Source organism: Tamandua tetradactyla, chromosome 5, assembly GCF_023851605.1.
Source record: "Tamandua tetradactyla isolate mTamTet1 chromosome 5, mTamTet1.pri, whole genome shotgun sequence".
NCBI classification, from domain to species: Eukaryota; Metazoa; Chordata; class Mammalia; order Pilosa; family Myrmecophagidae; genus Tamandua; species Tamandua tetradactyla.
This window is the reverse complement of record NC_135331.1, coordinates 37,299,806-37,316,780: the sequence shown is the minus strand read 5'-3', so window position 1 is coordinate 37,316,780 and position 16,975 is coordinate 37,299,806. Positions and strand designations below refer to the sequence as shown.

The 16,975-nt window shown below is 36.9% G+C and overlaps 1 protein-coding gene across 1 annotated transcript in view; it reads left to right on the top strand.

The window, feature by feature from the left end:
• PITPNB (phosphatidylinositol transfer protein beta) overlaps nt 1-16,975 on the top strand; it is a 63,525-nt gene that overhangs the window by 1,912 nt on the left and 44,638 nt on the right. The window contains exons 2-4 of the mRNA XM_077159366.1: nt 1,754-1,815; nt 4,677-4,822; nt 16,810-16,901. Coding sequence (XP_077015481.1) covers nt 1,754-1,815; nt 4,677-4,822; nt 16,810-16,901 — 300 coding nt within the window. The remainder of the gene's footprint in view (nt 1-1,753; nt 1,816-4,676; nt 4,823-16,809; nt 16,902-16,975) is intronic.

Genomic DNA, 16,975 nt, shown 5'->3' with positions numbered 1-16,975 from the left:
AAAATTTGCAGAAATTAGTTGACTCATCCAAAATGTCTTAATCAGTCATTTTTCATTTTGTGAAAGAAGTTTCTGTGCAAGCATTGTTATATAAAAATTAGGGATCTTCCTGCTAGTGATTAGTTCTTAAAATTACTCAACAGCAATTCTTTGTTTTGTGAAACTTGAGGAAATTCTTTGACTCTTCCCTCTCTATCCCTCACATCTGGTTGCAGGTCTCTTCCTTTTATTCCCTCTACAGTCTGTCATCTTGGTTCAGACCTTTGTTAACCCTTATCTGGCCTCCTAAATGATAGCCCCATTCTCCTGTGTCGCAACATTTTAACCTCCTACGGATGGTTTCATTGGGCATTCATGTCACTAACCTCTGGAGCTTCCAGCCTAGAAAATGTCCCCAATCTTTATCTTTCCATCCTTTCATTACCCCACCCTGTCTGCCCTCCCCACCCCCCCCACCCCCACTGCTGACCTTGTTCCCAGCAAGTTTGCTGAGACAATTAGCAAGTTAGTGTGTACTCTGAAGAGAGGACTAAGATCATTAGGTATTGAAGGACCCTGTATAACAAGTTGATTCTTGATGAGAATAGAAATTGTAACCATTGTGACATTGAGACTGTCCATGTCTTTAGATCACCATTGTTAAAAAGATCAAGGGGGATCAATGTCCTGTAGTCAAGGGGGAGGGAATAATAAGAGTCAAGTTTCATACATGTTGGAGATTAAGATGATGTGAACAATCTGGCATAGATGTTTGAGGAAAATTGCTGCAGCTGAAGAGAAATTGGAATGAGGAAAACTATTTGGGACGTTTCTGTGAAATTAAAATTAAAGTGATCAATTTATTATAGAAAGAGTTTAAGATTTTAAGTGGCACTGCTTTGTTGCTTAATGGGTAGGAGAGAAAAGTTTAAGAAAGAGCAGACAAAATAAAGGAATTTGGTGTCTTGGAATCCTGCTGTTATCACGAGACAGTTGATAGACTAGGTTTCCAAAGTTTGTGGTGGAAATGAGTGAAGGGACTGCCTGTAAAATCTGGAGGAAATAATCTGATACAATTCGCCATAATGTTGCCCTTGGAATTCATCTTTCAGGACTGTATTGAAGGTGAATGGAGCTCTAATGATGTTCGTTTGGTATGTCCAGTAATAATTCCTCTTAGGATCAAACATATCAATCTTATCTTGAATCTACACTGGAGGAGATTATTATTTATAAGGTTCAAGGCAGTTTCCATGGCAAAATTGAATTCTTTCTACTAAGTCTAAAAAACTCATTTCTATCTTCTTAAAATTGAGGAAAAACTGAGTAGTGGAGAGTTTCTGGAAGCATTCATTCATGAGATTCAAGACATGTATTCTGTGAGAAGTGTTATAAAAACAAAATGCATAACATGTAGATGGAGAATGAAAACATAACTAAAAATGTCGTGAGAGTAACCTGACCAGACAATCTACATTTCTGTGCCCTGCAATTTTCATTGATGAGTTTTCTTATTTCTTTACTCCCTGTGAGAATCTCTGCAACTGTGTGCTTGGGTCCAGCCACAATGAGAACGCTAAATGCTAATGATCATTGACATCCAGGAGCTGTAGTTTTATTTCCTCAGTTTAAAACCTTTTATTTAGGGCTTGAGGCATTGCAAAGTCCTTGTATGCCTGAGTTTTAGAGTCTTCTTTCTAAGAATCATTGGGTTTAAAGTGAAAGCTTTTTAAGTCTAGGGATCTGTGTTGTAAAGCAAACTGTTTCAATATGTAATGTATATCCTTTTGTTTTTGTGTTTTTAGCCATGTGGTTTTGCCATGTTCTGTTCAAGAGGTAAGTTTTGCTTGCTTCTGCATATCTTATGATATAGTTTACTTTTATTATTTATTTAAACTCATATTTTCATAGTATTCATCTACCTATTTATTTCAGTGTCTATGACAGAACGAATTATGATGTGAAATAGATAATTAATTGCAAATGAATTCGTGTTACACTGTCTTGCTTTTGAAGGGTTCTATGTAGTTCTACCTCCTGCCTAGTGCAAGAATTCTTTCTACATCACATAGAAATGAAGTGCCAGCCTTAAGTACTTTAAGATAAAGTAGCTTGCTGTTTAGAAAAGCAGCCTATTTTACTGTTGCACATTTAAAACATTTGTATTGTTTTAAACCAAAATCTATTTTCCTGTTTGACCATTATTTACAGTTCACCCCACTTGAGGAGTAAGATTAAGCCAGTTATCTTGCGTGTTCAGATTTTCTGTTGACAGTTCTCTCCTACCCCAGATCTTTTGTGCTATCTTCTCTCCATGATGTCACAAGGTTAGACATTCCTGGCACATTTGTTTGACCTACTAGACTTCCTCACCATCTGGGTCTTGTTCCTGCATGTGCTGTAGATTTTGTCCTGAATTGAAAACAGTATTTCAGATGTGGTCTGACCAGCACACATAACTGTGGGAGATGATTATCTCCCTTGATCTGCACATTATACTGAACAACATGACCTGTTCAGAACTTGCCTGTCCTGTCATTGTAGCTATCTGTATTGTAGCTAAGAAAGAGGATAAAAGCAAAAAAGACTTTTGAGAAGTTAAGATATATGTGACAAAACCCTTAAAGCTCTCAGGCCCTTCCATAACTTACACACCATTTGTACTGCCTCGGTTATCTGTTTTTCCTAGAGCCAACAGCAGATTAGAACCAGTGAATTGTAAATGGAACAAAACAAACTGATAACCCAAGAAGTGACAGTTGACAGAAGACAGAAAAAAACTCAAATGCAGTAATTAAAAATGTGTAGCTGTCTGGCACTGTTTGTAGACTTGAACAGAAACGTATATACCACAATAGTGCCTGAGGTTTTACTGTATTGAAATAAACACATTAAAGACAATCCAGGTACCCCATCCTTTACTTGTTTGGGTTGATTGTTTGAACTTAAATGTAGAAATTGACATTTATTTTTGCTAGAGTGTTTTAGTTTCAGGTGGTTGCATTGGCTTTTGAAATCTTTGAGTCTTGGTATTGTCATCCAAAATTGTATGAGCTTTTTGTTATAATCAGATTTAATACACATGCCTCCTGCCTCTGTTTAAATTATTCTTAAAAGTGAGGGAAGAGACGACCTAGTAGCTTGGCACAAAATATCAGTCCATTAATAACTTTTATGGATACTGTTGTTTAGTAGTGTCTGTGTAATTTTTTTTACTTCGATATTTCTGACCAAAATCGAATTTATGTTTGACTAAGACACATTTTCTGTTTTTAAATATGAATGTTTAAAAGTACATTTTGAAAGATTTAAGGATTGAGGCATTACTGGACTAACACTGGGTGTTGAATTCCATCAAACCAAAAGAAACAGTCCTCTATGTAGTAAAAAAAAAAAAAAAAAACTGCAGAAACTTATTTTTGATACACTTAAAAAATGTGTTAGGTTCCAGCTTCCTAAATCCTTCCAAATTGAGTAAGATTGGGTACATGTGTGTATTTGTTTAAATTAACCTGTAAGATAGCATCATTCTCACGGTGAGCTTTTTACATATAAATATTAATATTTAAATAAAATTACTTTGCTTGCAGCTACCCCTATTTTTTTATCTCAAACAAAATGTTGGTTTTAATTGCTAGTTTTTAGAGCAATTGAAAACGTGCTTATAATGAAGGAAAATACTTTTTCAGCTTGTCTTCACTGGAAGAAAGAAAGTTACCCAGATTTGAAGAGATTGGAGATAGGGTCATGGTTGGGTTACTGACTCAAATTAGAACCCAAGGTTTTATCTTTGATTTTATCATCTTTTGAAATTTTTAGTGATTCAAGATTTCCATAGAACAATACTGCCAAGTCAGGTATTGGTGCTGACTACTGAGAATTATGGTTCATTTAAAAATGAAGTTGAAACTACTGTCAGCCATCTCATACCTTTTATGGTAATGCTTGTATGTTTATAATACTTTTAAATAGTTTCTGTTTACTGGACAACTCTACAAATAAGAGTTCTAATTCTGGGCTCCCAATACTGTTTTTGGTTAGGTGGGCAAGGACCAAATTGGTCATGTCATAATAGATCATGATAAAAAGATGACCCTTAGGTCTACTAAAATTTAGATTGTAACATTTCTTTGGATCTTCAGTCATTTGTTATTACACTTTATAGGCCTCTTTATTACTGAGAACCATATACTAGTTGCTCACCTGCTGTCTGTGTGAACAGGAAAATCAGTGTAACTCCTCTGAACCTCAGCCTTCTTATTTGGCAAAGTGACAAGTATAATTCTTGCCATATCTTCCTTAGAAATTTGTGCAGATTAAGTGAGACATTATAGATGTTGATGATACTTTGGCAAGTACAAATGTATATTTATTGGTCAAGAAGTTGAATCAAGTGTCAAAACATGTTATTGATATGTGGATGATATATTATAAAGCACCAAAGTATTTGAAACTAGTGTTTTACTTGAATAATGGAAATCCTGTAAAAGATTATAGAGTTTCTTAAAGCTCTCTGATCATCTGATTTTTGTCTTCCTAAATATTAAATTATAATTCAAGTCATGTCTCCATATAAAACATAGGTACCAAATGGTTTGAATCCGCCTTTCTTTGTCTTCTGTATTAAGATTTTAGCCTAAGTAGTGTCTGCAGTTACTACTGACTTAACTGTAATTCTGTGTCGTTTAACATTTCAGTATCAGGTTGGACAGCTTTATTCTGTGGCTGAAGCTAGTAAGAATGAAACTGGTGGTGGTGAAGGAATTGAAGTCTTAAAAAATGAACCTTATGAGAAGGATGGAGAAAAGGGACAGTATACACACAAAATTTATCACCTAAAGAGGTAAAGGACTGGTCACATTTGATGATTAGTAATTATATTAAGTAATTATGCTTTAACTCTCCAGATTACTTATTAAGCACGTAACTATGTAATTTACTAGACATGCTGAGGTACATTTTTCATTTTAATGTGATGAGATGTTGTATTTGAATTTTTTTGGAGGAGTCCAGTTTTAGTTATTGGTTATTTTTAAATGTTAAAAGTAATTAATCTGCTTTTAAAATTTCCAACAACATAGAAAACTTAAAAAAAAAAACCCTTAAGCTCTACTTCCTACCGTCCCAGGTTTTCCATAATCCCAGAGAGAAACACTGAATTGTTTTAGGGTTTATCCTACCGGATCATTTTCTATATGTTCAAACAATTTTATAAAACAAACATAGAAAGAGAGATCAGATGTATCACTTTTAGTTTTCTACAAAAAAATGGGATCATCCTATACATACAGTTTTGTGGTTTGCTTTACTTTTTTAACACCCATGTTATGAACATCCTTTCACATCATATGCATGTGATTCTTTTTACATCAGAGTAGAATTTCTTAGTAAGGACATAGCATAGTTTATTTAACCTTTCCCTAAATGGTAAGTCAATTTAATTGTTTTCCAGTTTTTGTCTGTTACAATAAAAGTTTCTGTGAACATGGTTATACATATGTCTTTATGCCATAGGTTACTGTTTCTCTAGGAGAAATTCATAAAAGTAGGATTGCTGGGAGGACATGCTCATTTTAAATTTTGATATTGCCCTCCAAGAGTTTGAGGGTATTTTCCCATGTTTTTCTATCAGTTAAATTTTGTTGATTTGATAGGCGGAAAGTACAGTACTCTTGTTTAAATTTGCATTTCTTCATTATTGAGAGTGAATGTCTTTTTGTGTTAATGCACCATTTTCATTTCTTGTGCAGCTTGACTATTCAAATTCTTTGCTTACTGTTTTTTGGTTTGTAGTAGTTCTCTTACACTTTCCCCTAATTTTGACAGTCTAATCTCTATGTTTGGTATAAATATTTAAAAATAAAAATGTATATCAGTACTTATCTTAGGTCACAGGACTAGTAATGGTCTTTAAGAGTCTGTTCTGTCAGTGGTCTCCCCAGTTTGTTAAAGACAGGAGGGAATCTTCACTCTTGATTTCGAAATGAATCACATCTGTAAGCTTATTAAAGTTGTAAATGAACTATGTAAATGATCAGTATTTTTCATATTTGCTCATTGTAACTCTACTGCTTGGTTTATATTGGCACGTGAATATAAAGCAGATGATCACTTTACAGAATCCTAAGTTTTATTTTTACTTTCTCTTAGTACACAATATTCCTTTGTTTTAGTTCAAGATTTGATGTAAGAAATAATGAAGGCAAATAATTATGATCAATTAATTATCCATGTAGACTGTCATTAATTTTGACTATAAATCTGTTAGCATCCTGAATATTTCTTTAAAACTTAAAGTTCAATTTAAAGAAAAATTTGGCATTCTAGATAGTATATTCTGTATAATATGAATAATATTAAATTTATTTCTTAGACTTAGCATTCTTTTCTTTTTAGTATTTTGTATTTACTCATTAATTGAATTCTATTCACAACATAAATGTTCCTCTTATTATAAATTTTCATTTCTTCTTGAGGGTTCTAAAACCAAAAAATTCAATATATAAAAAGTCCTGTCTGTGATGTCCTTTTTAGCTCACTATTTCCTATAATGTGAATAAACTTGAAATAGATTCAAAATAGGATTATTGGGAAAATGTTTAATATATCAGTATATGGAAAATAACAGTTGCTAAATAATATTACAGTGTGATCCCAGTTATTTATATATATATATATATTTTTTTTTTTTAAATGAATAAGAAAAAAGGCTAAAAAGAGATTAATTAAAATGTTAAGAATGTTTATCCCTTGCTGGTGGGATTATGGATGATTTTAAAAAATTTTGGCTGTTCCATGTTTTCCTTTTCCTTTTTTAACATCATGAACATATTTTATTTTGAGAAATATGAAAACATGTTTTATTCTTTTGGAAATATCTGATATAGGTGCTAGTTCAACTATAAATAATCTCTAAAGTTGAAGAAAGCTATATAAAAATGGTTAGTGCAAGAGATATTCTTAATCTGGAGAGTTTATTTGGGGTTGAGGTTCAGAATTCTTCCCATATGTTTAGTGGATTAAATTAAGGAAAATCTTGATTCCCTGGAGGCTAGCTTTTTACATACTTGAGATTCCTAGAAGGAGCTGAAATCTTCCAGTATCTTTTGTTTTCACCATTTATGCACTCATGTTTTACCTTATTGCAATCCTAAGCATTAGGTAATAGAACCATTCGTTGTCCATAGAAGATGCTGGGATGCATATTTACCCAAGGCCACACGGCAAATGAGGGGCAGAATGACAATTGAGACCTAGACTCTCTGATTCTAAGCCCATGCCCTTTTGGCCACAAGTAGGCAGTCCCAGGTGCCTAGCAACACACATTTAGAACCTGATAAGCATAGGTCTCCTGTAAGAAGGGAGGGGTCGGCGTCTGAATGGATGGTGTAGGCTGTATGATGCCTATAGGACAGTGAATGGAAGCACAAAAGAGACTGAGACAGGAAAGAAAAACAGGAGACTGTAGTAGTAATGAGTCTCTGGCAATGTGGCAGTTAACAGCCATTCTTGATAGTAATGAAAAACAACCCAAAACCAACTGTCCCTGAAGTCAGGAGACAGAATTAGTTATTCATAGGGCAAGGGCAGTCATATGTCCATACTGAGTCGTCAGTGTTAACACTGAAGGCACATTAGCCATAGAGTAAGATTATGGGAGGGCAAAGAATCGTTCAGCAGTAAATGCTGGGAACTTTGCTGTGATTTAGGAAAGATACGTCAATCACAGGGCAGAGCTGGCTGTCCTATCCCTTTGGACATTAGTATCCTGCAGGTCATCAGCATGCTGAAGAGACACCTACAGAGAGTTCTTAGAGGGTTTTATTTGAGCTCTCTCCCTGAGGAAGTTAAAGTTGTAACTTGTACTATGTGTTCCCCCTTACCAGCCTTTTACCCACTGGTCGTGCAGTGTCACCATATAGCATCAATACAATATCATACTTGTCTAAGGCCAACAGCATCTTATTTTACATTTGAAACATTTGGAATTTTAGGTCTACTTTACCTGCTATAACCAGGGTCTCTAACTTACCTGGGCAGTATGCTTTCCCATTTTAGCAAAACACTTCTTGATAAGATAAACACACTTCCTCTCAACCGGAAAGTTGGGAAACAATCTTGGCAAGTGTGGTTTGGAGCTGTATGTACTCCAGAAAAATTATGTTCTTAAGTTTCATCCCTTCCTGTAGGTGTGAACCATTGTAAGTAGGACCTTTTGATGACATTACTTCAGTTAAGGTGTGGCCCACCTCAATCAGGATGGGTCTTAATCCTATTACTGGAGTCCTTTATAAGAAAAATGAAATTCAGACATAGAGAGAAAAAGCCATAGAGGAAGCAGCCAGAAGCTGGACATAAAGGGAACCAGGAGATGGTTCTGGGAGAAGGAAGAGACCAGGAGATCCTGCCATATGCCTTGCCATGTGACAGGCTAAGGACCAAAGATAACCAGCAGCCAGCTCCAGAACACTGCAGCCATCAGGAAGAAAAACCTTGATGATGCCTTGTTTCAGACTTTTTCCCTGCCTTAAACTATGAGTGAATAAATTCCCATTGTTTAAGCCACACGATTTCGTGGTATTTGCCTGAGCAGCTGAGAAAACTAAAACAGAGTTTGATATAATGAGATTGAAATGCTGCTGTTATAAATACCAAAAATGTGTGAACAGCTTTGAAATTGGGCAATGGGTAGAGGCTAGAAGAATTGTGAAGTACTTAATAGAAAAAGCTTACATTGCTTTGAAGAGACCACTAGAAATATGGACACTAAAGCTACTTTTGATGAGGCCTTAGGTGAAAATGATGAGTATGTTACTGGAAACTGAAGGAAAGGCGATTCTTAAATGGCAGAAAACTTGGTGAAATTGAGTTCTTATGTCTTTTAAGCAGAACTTAAAAGTTATAAACTTGAATATTTAGCCAAGGAGATTTCCAAGCAGCTTGGTTTCTCTTTGCCGCTTATAGTGAAATAAGAGAAGTGAACTCCTAGGCACATACACATACAAAACAGAAATTAGCGATTTGGAAGATTCTGAGCCTATCCACATAGTGTGCTCAGAGATTAGAAACAGAAGTGGCTCTATCCTGGACTTCCCTGAGCTTATAGGAAGTGAGTCCCCAGAGAATAAGGCGGCTTTTTTTGAGGGTTTAACTGAACACAGACCCAGTCAGCCTTTTCAGTCAGGATTGGAGGTATGGTTATATAGGAATAATCTGTGGAAAGTCTTTCTGATGACTTGACCCTTGTGAACTGCGTGTAAAGCCAAAAAGAATTTTACAAAATTTGTATGAACAGAACCATTGCCAGCCTGGACTAAAAGGGACAGAGTCAAGTATGAAACAATGGAAGCTAAGGACTAGACTGAAAATTATCTCCTTGGGCCAAGAGGATGGGCCCATGCATTTGTCTGAAAAGGGCAGGACTGCCCTGCTGCTTGGAGGGGACAGGATTTCAACCCCATTGTTCAGGAAGAGGGCTGTCACCTCAATGCTAGGAGAGAGTGGGCCCTCTGTACCAGGATTCATGAAGACCTTACCCACCATCCTGATGCTCAGAGAACATGAGGAGGCCTGGGTCCCCACACTGGTGGAGAGCCTGGCTGCTGTCCTGATTGCAGAGGTTAGGGCCTTCACCCCAGTGTTCGGGAAGAGCATGGCTGCTGCGCGAGGTTTAGGATGGGTGGGGCTGCTGTTCCATCAGTCCCATAAGACAAAAGTTGGAGCCATAACTGACTCTCAGACCTTGAAATCTAATGGAGTTTTCCCTGCCATGTTTTGGAATTGTTTGGGACAATTCCTTCTAATTTCTCCCTGTTGAAGTGGAAATATCTGTCCTGTGTCTTGCCTTTGTCTGTTAGAAGCAGATAACTTGTTCTCTAGGTTCACAGGTCTGTTAGACAGGAGAATTATGTCCCAGGACAGACTACACCCACATCTGATTTTTATGAGACTTTGCACTTTCTGAAATGACTTAAGGTTTCTGGGATGTTTTGATGAAATGAATGTATTTTGCATGTAGAAAGAACATGTTTTTTGGGAGTCCAGAGGGTAGAGTATGGTGGTTTCGCACTGGAAGTGCCCCATAAAACATGTGCTTAAGCTTTTGAGCCCATTGTAAGTAGGACCTTTTGATGAGGTTGCTTCAGTTAAGGTGTGGCCCATCACAATCAGGATGGGTTTTAATCCTGTTACTGGAGTCCTTTATAAGAAAATTGAAATTCAGACATAGAGAGGAGAAAGCCACAGAGGGAGCAGCTAGAAGCAAACATCACTGGAACCTGGAAGAGAAGGGAAAGACCTGGTGGCGTTGCCATGTGACAAGCTAACAACCAAGGAGTACCAGCAGCCAGCTCCAGTATACCACAGTCTTTAAACTTTGCGCAAGTAAATTCCCATTGTTTAAACCAAATCGTTTCATGGTATTTGCTTGAGCAGCCCTGGAAACTAAAACAACAAGGTATTTTACAAACCCTAAAGTTAGTCACTATTACAAGAGACCTTTTGAGTTTCTGGGCTTCTCTTGAATCTCAGATATAATAATCTTCTTACAGAATAGTGAGTCTTCCATATCTGCTGAGAACTCATAATGAGTATTCTTTCATGGTAATTATAATTGCCGGATCTAGCACTTGCTGTATTTTTACTGTGTGCTGGTCACTGGTCATAGTTAGTGCTCTGGGTGGGAGATCATTGATTCACATCTCCAGCAACCTTTATATGAGTAAACCGAGGTACCGAAGGTCTCAGTAATTCACCCTAGATCTCACTGCTGTCTGGTGGCAGAGGTAAGGCATGAACACAGATAGGCATTCTGACTCTAGAACCTGCCCTTTTAACCATTTTGCCCTACCTACAGCTGCACCCAGTGGAAGGTTGGAATATTTTTATCTCTGTAAGTGAACTCCAAGGGAGTTTATAGAGAGATTCATCCAAAACCACAGGTTTTGCCACTTCCCGTTTTCTCATGTTTCTGAAGTCTCAAGTCATCTTCCGAAATAAAGTTAAACTTAACAAGCCACTCAAGATTGGCCATATATCTCCAATTGTTATAACTGTTTCAGAGTAAAAACCTTGGCTTTAAGCAAGCTAGTCCCTTTATTGTTTTCCAGAAGTGACCTGGTCAGTCCCATTGAGCCTCTGTTCAGCTTATAGACTTATCCTCTCTGTCTCTAATATCCTGCTTCGATTACTGTCCCATGCTGAGATATTCCTTGGCCACCTTTATTCATACAATCCTTCTTCCCTACACTCCATCACAAGATGTCACTTCTCATTTTGACATCCAATCATATGTTTCCATATGTACACATACTTGTCTTATTGTACTTGACCACGAAAGTTTGAGTGTGTTTCCTTAAGATATTTAATATATATTTATTAGTGGATGGTTGAAAAGGAGGACAGAATTTATTGGGCAGAGAATTTTAAGCAAGACAAGGAAATGTGTTTACTCTTTCGAGATGTTGTTTCAGAGGAAAACTTCCAGTTCTCCTGAGACCTCACTATAGGAACCCAGTGATTAATTTTTGCTTTTTCCTCTCCTTTTTTGGAGAAAGTCAGCCATCTTCACCATTTCAATGATGGAGGATTTGTAATCTTTAGAGGAATTCTCTCTGTAAATGCTTTAAGCGGTCAGAGATGGTACTTCTTCACCCTGCCAGAGAAAATTGGGTGCAAGACAGTCAGGAGCAGTAGCTCTGATACCTTGTCTGAGGGACCCAGAAACCATTGTAGGTGATAAAGATTGATCTCTTCCCCCAGATGAAAGACGAAAGGCAGCTGCATTAGACATGGAGCAGCATGATTCTGTCTTATGGGAGAGAAACAGTCCAAAGACAAGTTAAAATGAGATTTTAAAAGAAATAAGATTTTTAAGGATGTAGCCAATATCTATCCTTTCGATCCTGTGTCTTCCTTATAGTACCAGTAATCGGGTAATACTAAATATCCGTGATGATCTGAATCATCAAGTAATGTTCAGTCGTGTTCAGTATCATACTTCATTTATAAAATTAGGGTAAGATTTTTGGCAAGAGCCGTTTTGCCAACTCCCGAGTATCCTAGTTTACTAACGGTTGGATCAGTAGAGGTTTCAGTGAAAATCGTCATTTTACAATTTAATATGGTTCAAGGCAAGAGCTCATTTTTGCAAGTAAAAGGAGTCGTTTGTCAGGAACTTAAGATATGTTCATGTTTTGAGATGTAATTCACATACCATAAAATTCACCCTTTTAACATGTACACTTCTGTGGTTTATAGTATATTCTCAGTAGTGTGCCATCACCATCATCTAATTTCAGAACATTTCACCACCCCGGAAAGAAACCTTGTACCTATTAGCAGTCATTACCCATTCTCCTTCCTCCATCTCCTGACAATCGTTGATTTACTTTCTGTTTCTGAAAATCTGCCTATTCTAGACATTTTGTACAAATGTGACTGGCTTCTTTCACTTAATGTTTTCCAAGCTCATTTATGTTGTAGTATGTATCAGTATTTCATTCCTTTTTATTGCCAAGTCTTCCATTGTATGGATATACCACATTTTCTTTATCCATGCATCAGATGTTAGTCATTTAGGTTGTTTCCACTTTGGGGTTATTTATGTGCAGGATTTTGGTATTATTTGTGTACAGGCTTGTTGAATGGGCATGAATTTTTTTTTTTGCATGGACAGGCACCGGGAATTGAACCTGGGTCCTCTGGCATCACAGGTAGGCATTCCTGCCTGCTGAGCCACTGTGGCCCGCCCGAGTGGGTATGAATTTTCTGTTCTTTGGGGTATAACTAGGAGTGGAATTGCTGAGCCATATGATGACTATGCTTAACCTTTTGAGTCACTCCTAGACTGTTTTCCAAAATGATTGCACCATTTCACATTCCCACCAGTAGTGTATGTGGCTTCCAGTTTCTCTACATCCTTACCAGCAGTTATTATCTGTCTTGGTTATCTTTTGATTTTAGTCATCCTCATGGTTATGAAGTGGTATCTCATTGTGACTTTGATTTGCAACTCCTTGATTAATGATGAGCATGATTTCATGTGCTTATTGGCCATTTCTATATCGTCTTTGGAGAAATGTCTGCACAAATCCTTTACCCTTTTTTCCTTAATTGGGTTGTTGTCTTTTTATAGTTGCGTTATGAGAGTCTTTTATATATCCTGAATACTAGTCCCTTATCAAACATGATTTGCATATGTTTTTCCCTTTTCGTAGGTTGTCTTCACTTTCCTGATAGTATCCTTTGAAGTTACAGATTTTAATTTTAGTGAAGTCCACTTTATCTATTTTTTTCCTATTCTGTTTTTGGTGCCATATTTAAGGTACCATTGCGAATTCAGGGTCACCGTTTACATCTTTTTTTCTAATAACGTTAAAGTTTTAGCTCTTAGGTCTTTATTCATTTTGTATTAATATCTGCCACCACCCATTATTGCCCACTCTGATTTTCCACACAATTCGAGAATGACTTGAAACTTATATAAGGTTGTGTCCTTCCCTCCTTAAAGCCATCAGTAGCTTCCCATCATGCAGGGTAAAATCCAAACTCTTTGGTCTGTAAAGCAGGCCCCATGTGATCTGTCTGTTCCCCCAACCCACCTTTCCGGTGTCATCTTGTTTCCTTACATTCCTTGCTCACTGCAGTCTTGCTATGCTGGAGGCCTCAAATGCCTCAAGCAGGCCTTGTCTTTTGCAGTTTTAGATAGCCCCTTTTGGTCCCGCGCTCCCTCTGTCTTCTGCCTGTTTTGCACACCTACACCCTCAGATGGCCACTGTGATATCACCGCCTCACAGAGGCCTTCTGACCGCCCTTGCCCTGATTTCTCACTTTCTCAGCACCCTGTTCCTTTCCTTCAGCATACTTCAGGAGAGGGTAATTCTCTGCCCTTTGATGTTTACTGGTCTTTCTCCCCTGGTTCCTGGGTGGTAGGCTCTGGGTAGGAATTGTTTGTTTGCTCACCTTTATTTATACCCTGGCACATAATGGACATTCATTATGGAGTGAACTAATCAATGAATGAGGTGCCCAGCATATTTAAGGTACATTTTAGTTGATTATTAAATGAAAGATAATTGCCCCATTTTTAATTGTGGCCAGTTAATCTGGTCTTTTCTTCCCTATGTTTTTTTTACATTTTGATGCTTATTTTATGTGTTCATCCACAAAAGGATGGAAAATGAGACTTTAAACAGTTTTTGCTCATTTTGTTTACAAACTAGATATAAAAATTTCAAGGGAAAAGTGCAATTTGAAATTATTTACTATGTGTTATTTACCTCAGTAACAAAAAGAATGCCTAGCTCAAGAGAAGTTCCATGAACAGTTATGGTCATTTATTATCTGTCCTTTAAACCACAGAAGCCCTTTGTTTTCCTATACCCTTGTGACAAAGTTACCTCAAAACAAGCAGGTTCACAACCATTGTTATGTTAAGGGCAGATCTCCATATTATGCTCTTTTATCACCCTGGTTGATTTTACCCTTAAGCTAAACATTTTTATTGTGCATTCAGATTTGGGATTAGGTGGGAGTATATATTTTCTAAGAACCATCTTGCTCTTGGGCTTTGTCCTGCAGCTGACTCTGACCCTTCAGTAGCTGAAATCTGGATCTAGTTACCTTGAAATAAGCACTGTCATGGACATTGGTTATTATAAATGTACATCATTTTATGAATAGTTTGAGAGAATAAGAGGAGGAATGTCTTTTTGGTAGGTTTTTTTTGGAAGGCCTTGCTCCATTTTGATCAGTTAATGGTCTTCCCTCTCTAAGGCTTTTTAAGCTTTCTGTATTTCCCAAAAGTTATTTCCTAATTGATACTCAGGTGGAAAAATGATGATGTATATGTATATAAATGGCTTGAACTGCCTTGTTAGGAATATATAGAATGCCATTAAAGATAATTCCTCTCCTTTAAGGTAGAATTGAAATTTAATTTTATTTATTCTGTTTACGCATTTCCCCCAAGTTTAGTCAGTTATTTAGATTCACTGACATGATCTCATGTTAAATGTAAAAATGGCAGTAAATCTGAAACAAAACTAGCTGAAAGATTTTTACTTCATTGACTAGGTTAAAACCTAAGATGAGTTGCCAGAACTGACAGGATGGGGAAAATATACTGGAAATAAGATAGGCATTTGGGAGCAAGGATGAAGAAGGATTTTGTAGATTTGGCTCTTGCTGGCTTTTAACGACTGGTGGCATTTTTTTCTGCTTGGGTCAGCAAATTTTAGAGCATTTTATGAATATTTAGTTTTTAAAATATGTGGCACTATAGGAATAAGTGGGATGGTTAAAATGTTTCTGATCTATTTCCCCCTGCCTTTTCTAAGTCAACCAGTTGACCCATTATTAGATCTGTTTACTTTCCTCTGAGATAGATATAATTATATCTTGCCTTAAAAAGTTACCCATATGTATTGCATTATACCCTAATTAGACTTCATCCATATTTAAAGGAATTTTGGTTCTAGTTCTTTCTCCCACTTTTTTTTAGTGGGAGAAAATTTTTGGATTACTAAATATTCTTTGACTTTCAATTTTGTGTTATTTTCAGTTATCTGGCCTCATAAGATTTGAAAAAGTTAAATAAGTGCTCAAAGAATTAGACTTCCTTCATTATTATCTTTTAAGAATATAACTATACACATGTATTTCTTTTTGCCCTTGAATCTCGTTGTTCTGCCGCATCATAGGAGCATTTCAGCTTTTCTTTTCCAGTGATTTAATTTACCAGAATAGTGGAAGCCCCAAGCTAGGCACTGCCTGTTCTTGTGTATGGTGGGCCAGCAACTGAGTGGGTGGATAAAATGAATGTACACTGTCTCTCTGTGGCTGCACAACTCCCTGGTCAGAGTGGAATTCCTAGCTCTCCACCCTACTCAGCCTCCCAAATTCAACATGGAAAAAGCACTGGCTGATTATTTAATCTTACTGTGGGACCAGAAATCCTCTCTGAGTCCCAAGTTTCTTTATTGTTTTATTGTTTTTTACTCTGAGTTTGGGAAATTAAGGTATACTTGAAAGTCCTCAAAGATACAGCTGTAATATGGAAAAAATAGTTAGGACTTGAAATTGGAGGGCTTTAAGATACAGTTTTTTAGCCATTTAGAGCTGGTTTATGAAGTGATGAAATAGTGCTTTCCTCATGGTGTTGTTGGGAGACTTACATGAGGAGAGATATTGAAAGTACCTAGTTTTGGTGTGACTTACAATTAAAAAACCAGTAACTGCCATTTATTGAGCTCTCATTTTCCTGGGCAGAGTGCTTAACACATTACAGGTATTACATGGTTCCATCTTTTCAGTAACTGCAGAATAGGCAATATAAACTCCATTCAGCACATGAAGTTCAGAGAATCCAAGTGAGGTACCTGGTCACTCAGCTTCTTAAGTAGATTTAGTTTAATTTTCCATTTCCTATGTAAGTCTTTCACATTGTCTTTTTTTTTTTTTTAGATTTATTCTGGTGCTACTCTTTTGGATTAAGAAGCAGTATAGTCTTAACTACATGTGAGAACTTCTATATTGTGTTGTTGTGGAGGTTGAGTAGCCTTAATTAACTCTTAGATTTCAGTTTAGGGGAAACAAAAGCTACGCTAAGAAAGAAATACCTCTATTTAAACAAAATCCTCTATGCAATTAAACCTTCTTGTATTCGTTGTTTTGTACATTAATTTTCGATCTAATACAGTCTTGAATACTGGATCACCAACCTCAAAACATGGTCGCCTTCGATTACAGGCCTCTTTGAAGCAGTCTGATAGATGCCAATAAAAAACTGACGGCGCTGTTCAAAACGTTTCCGATGTTTTCCTCCTACAGCAAAGTTCCAGCATTCGTGAGGATGATTGCTCCTGAGGGTTCCTTGGTGTTTCATGAAAAAGCCTGGAATGCATACCCCTACTGTAGAACAAGTAAGCCCAGTTCTCAGCTGCCATTTCACCCCTCCACCCCACTTATGAATAGAGGGTTTCCAGGTGCTAACACC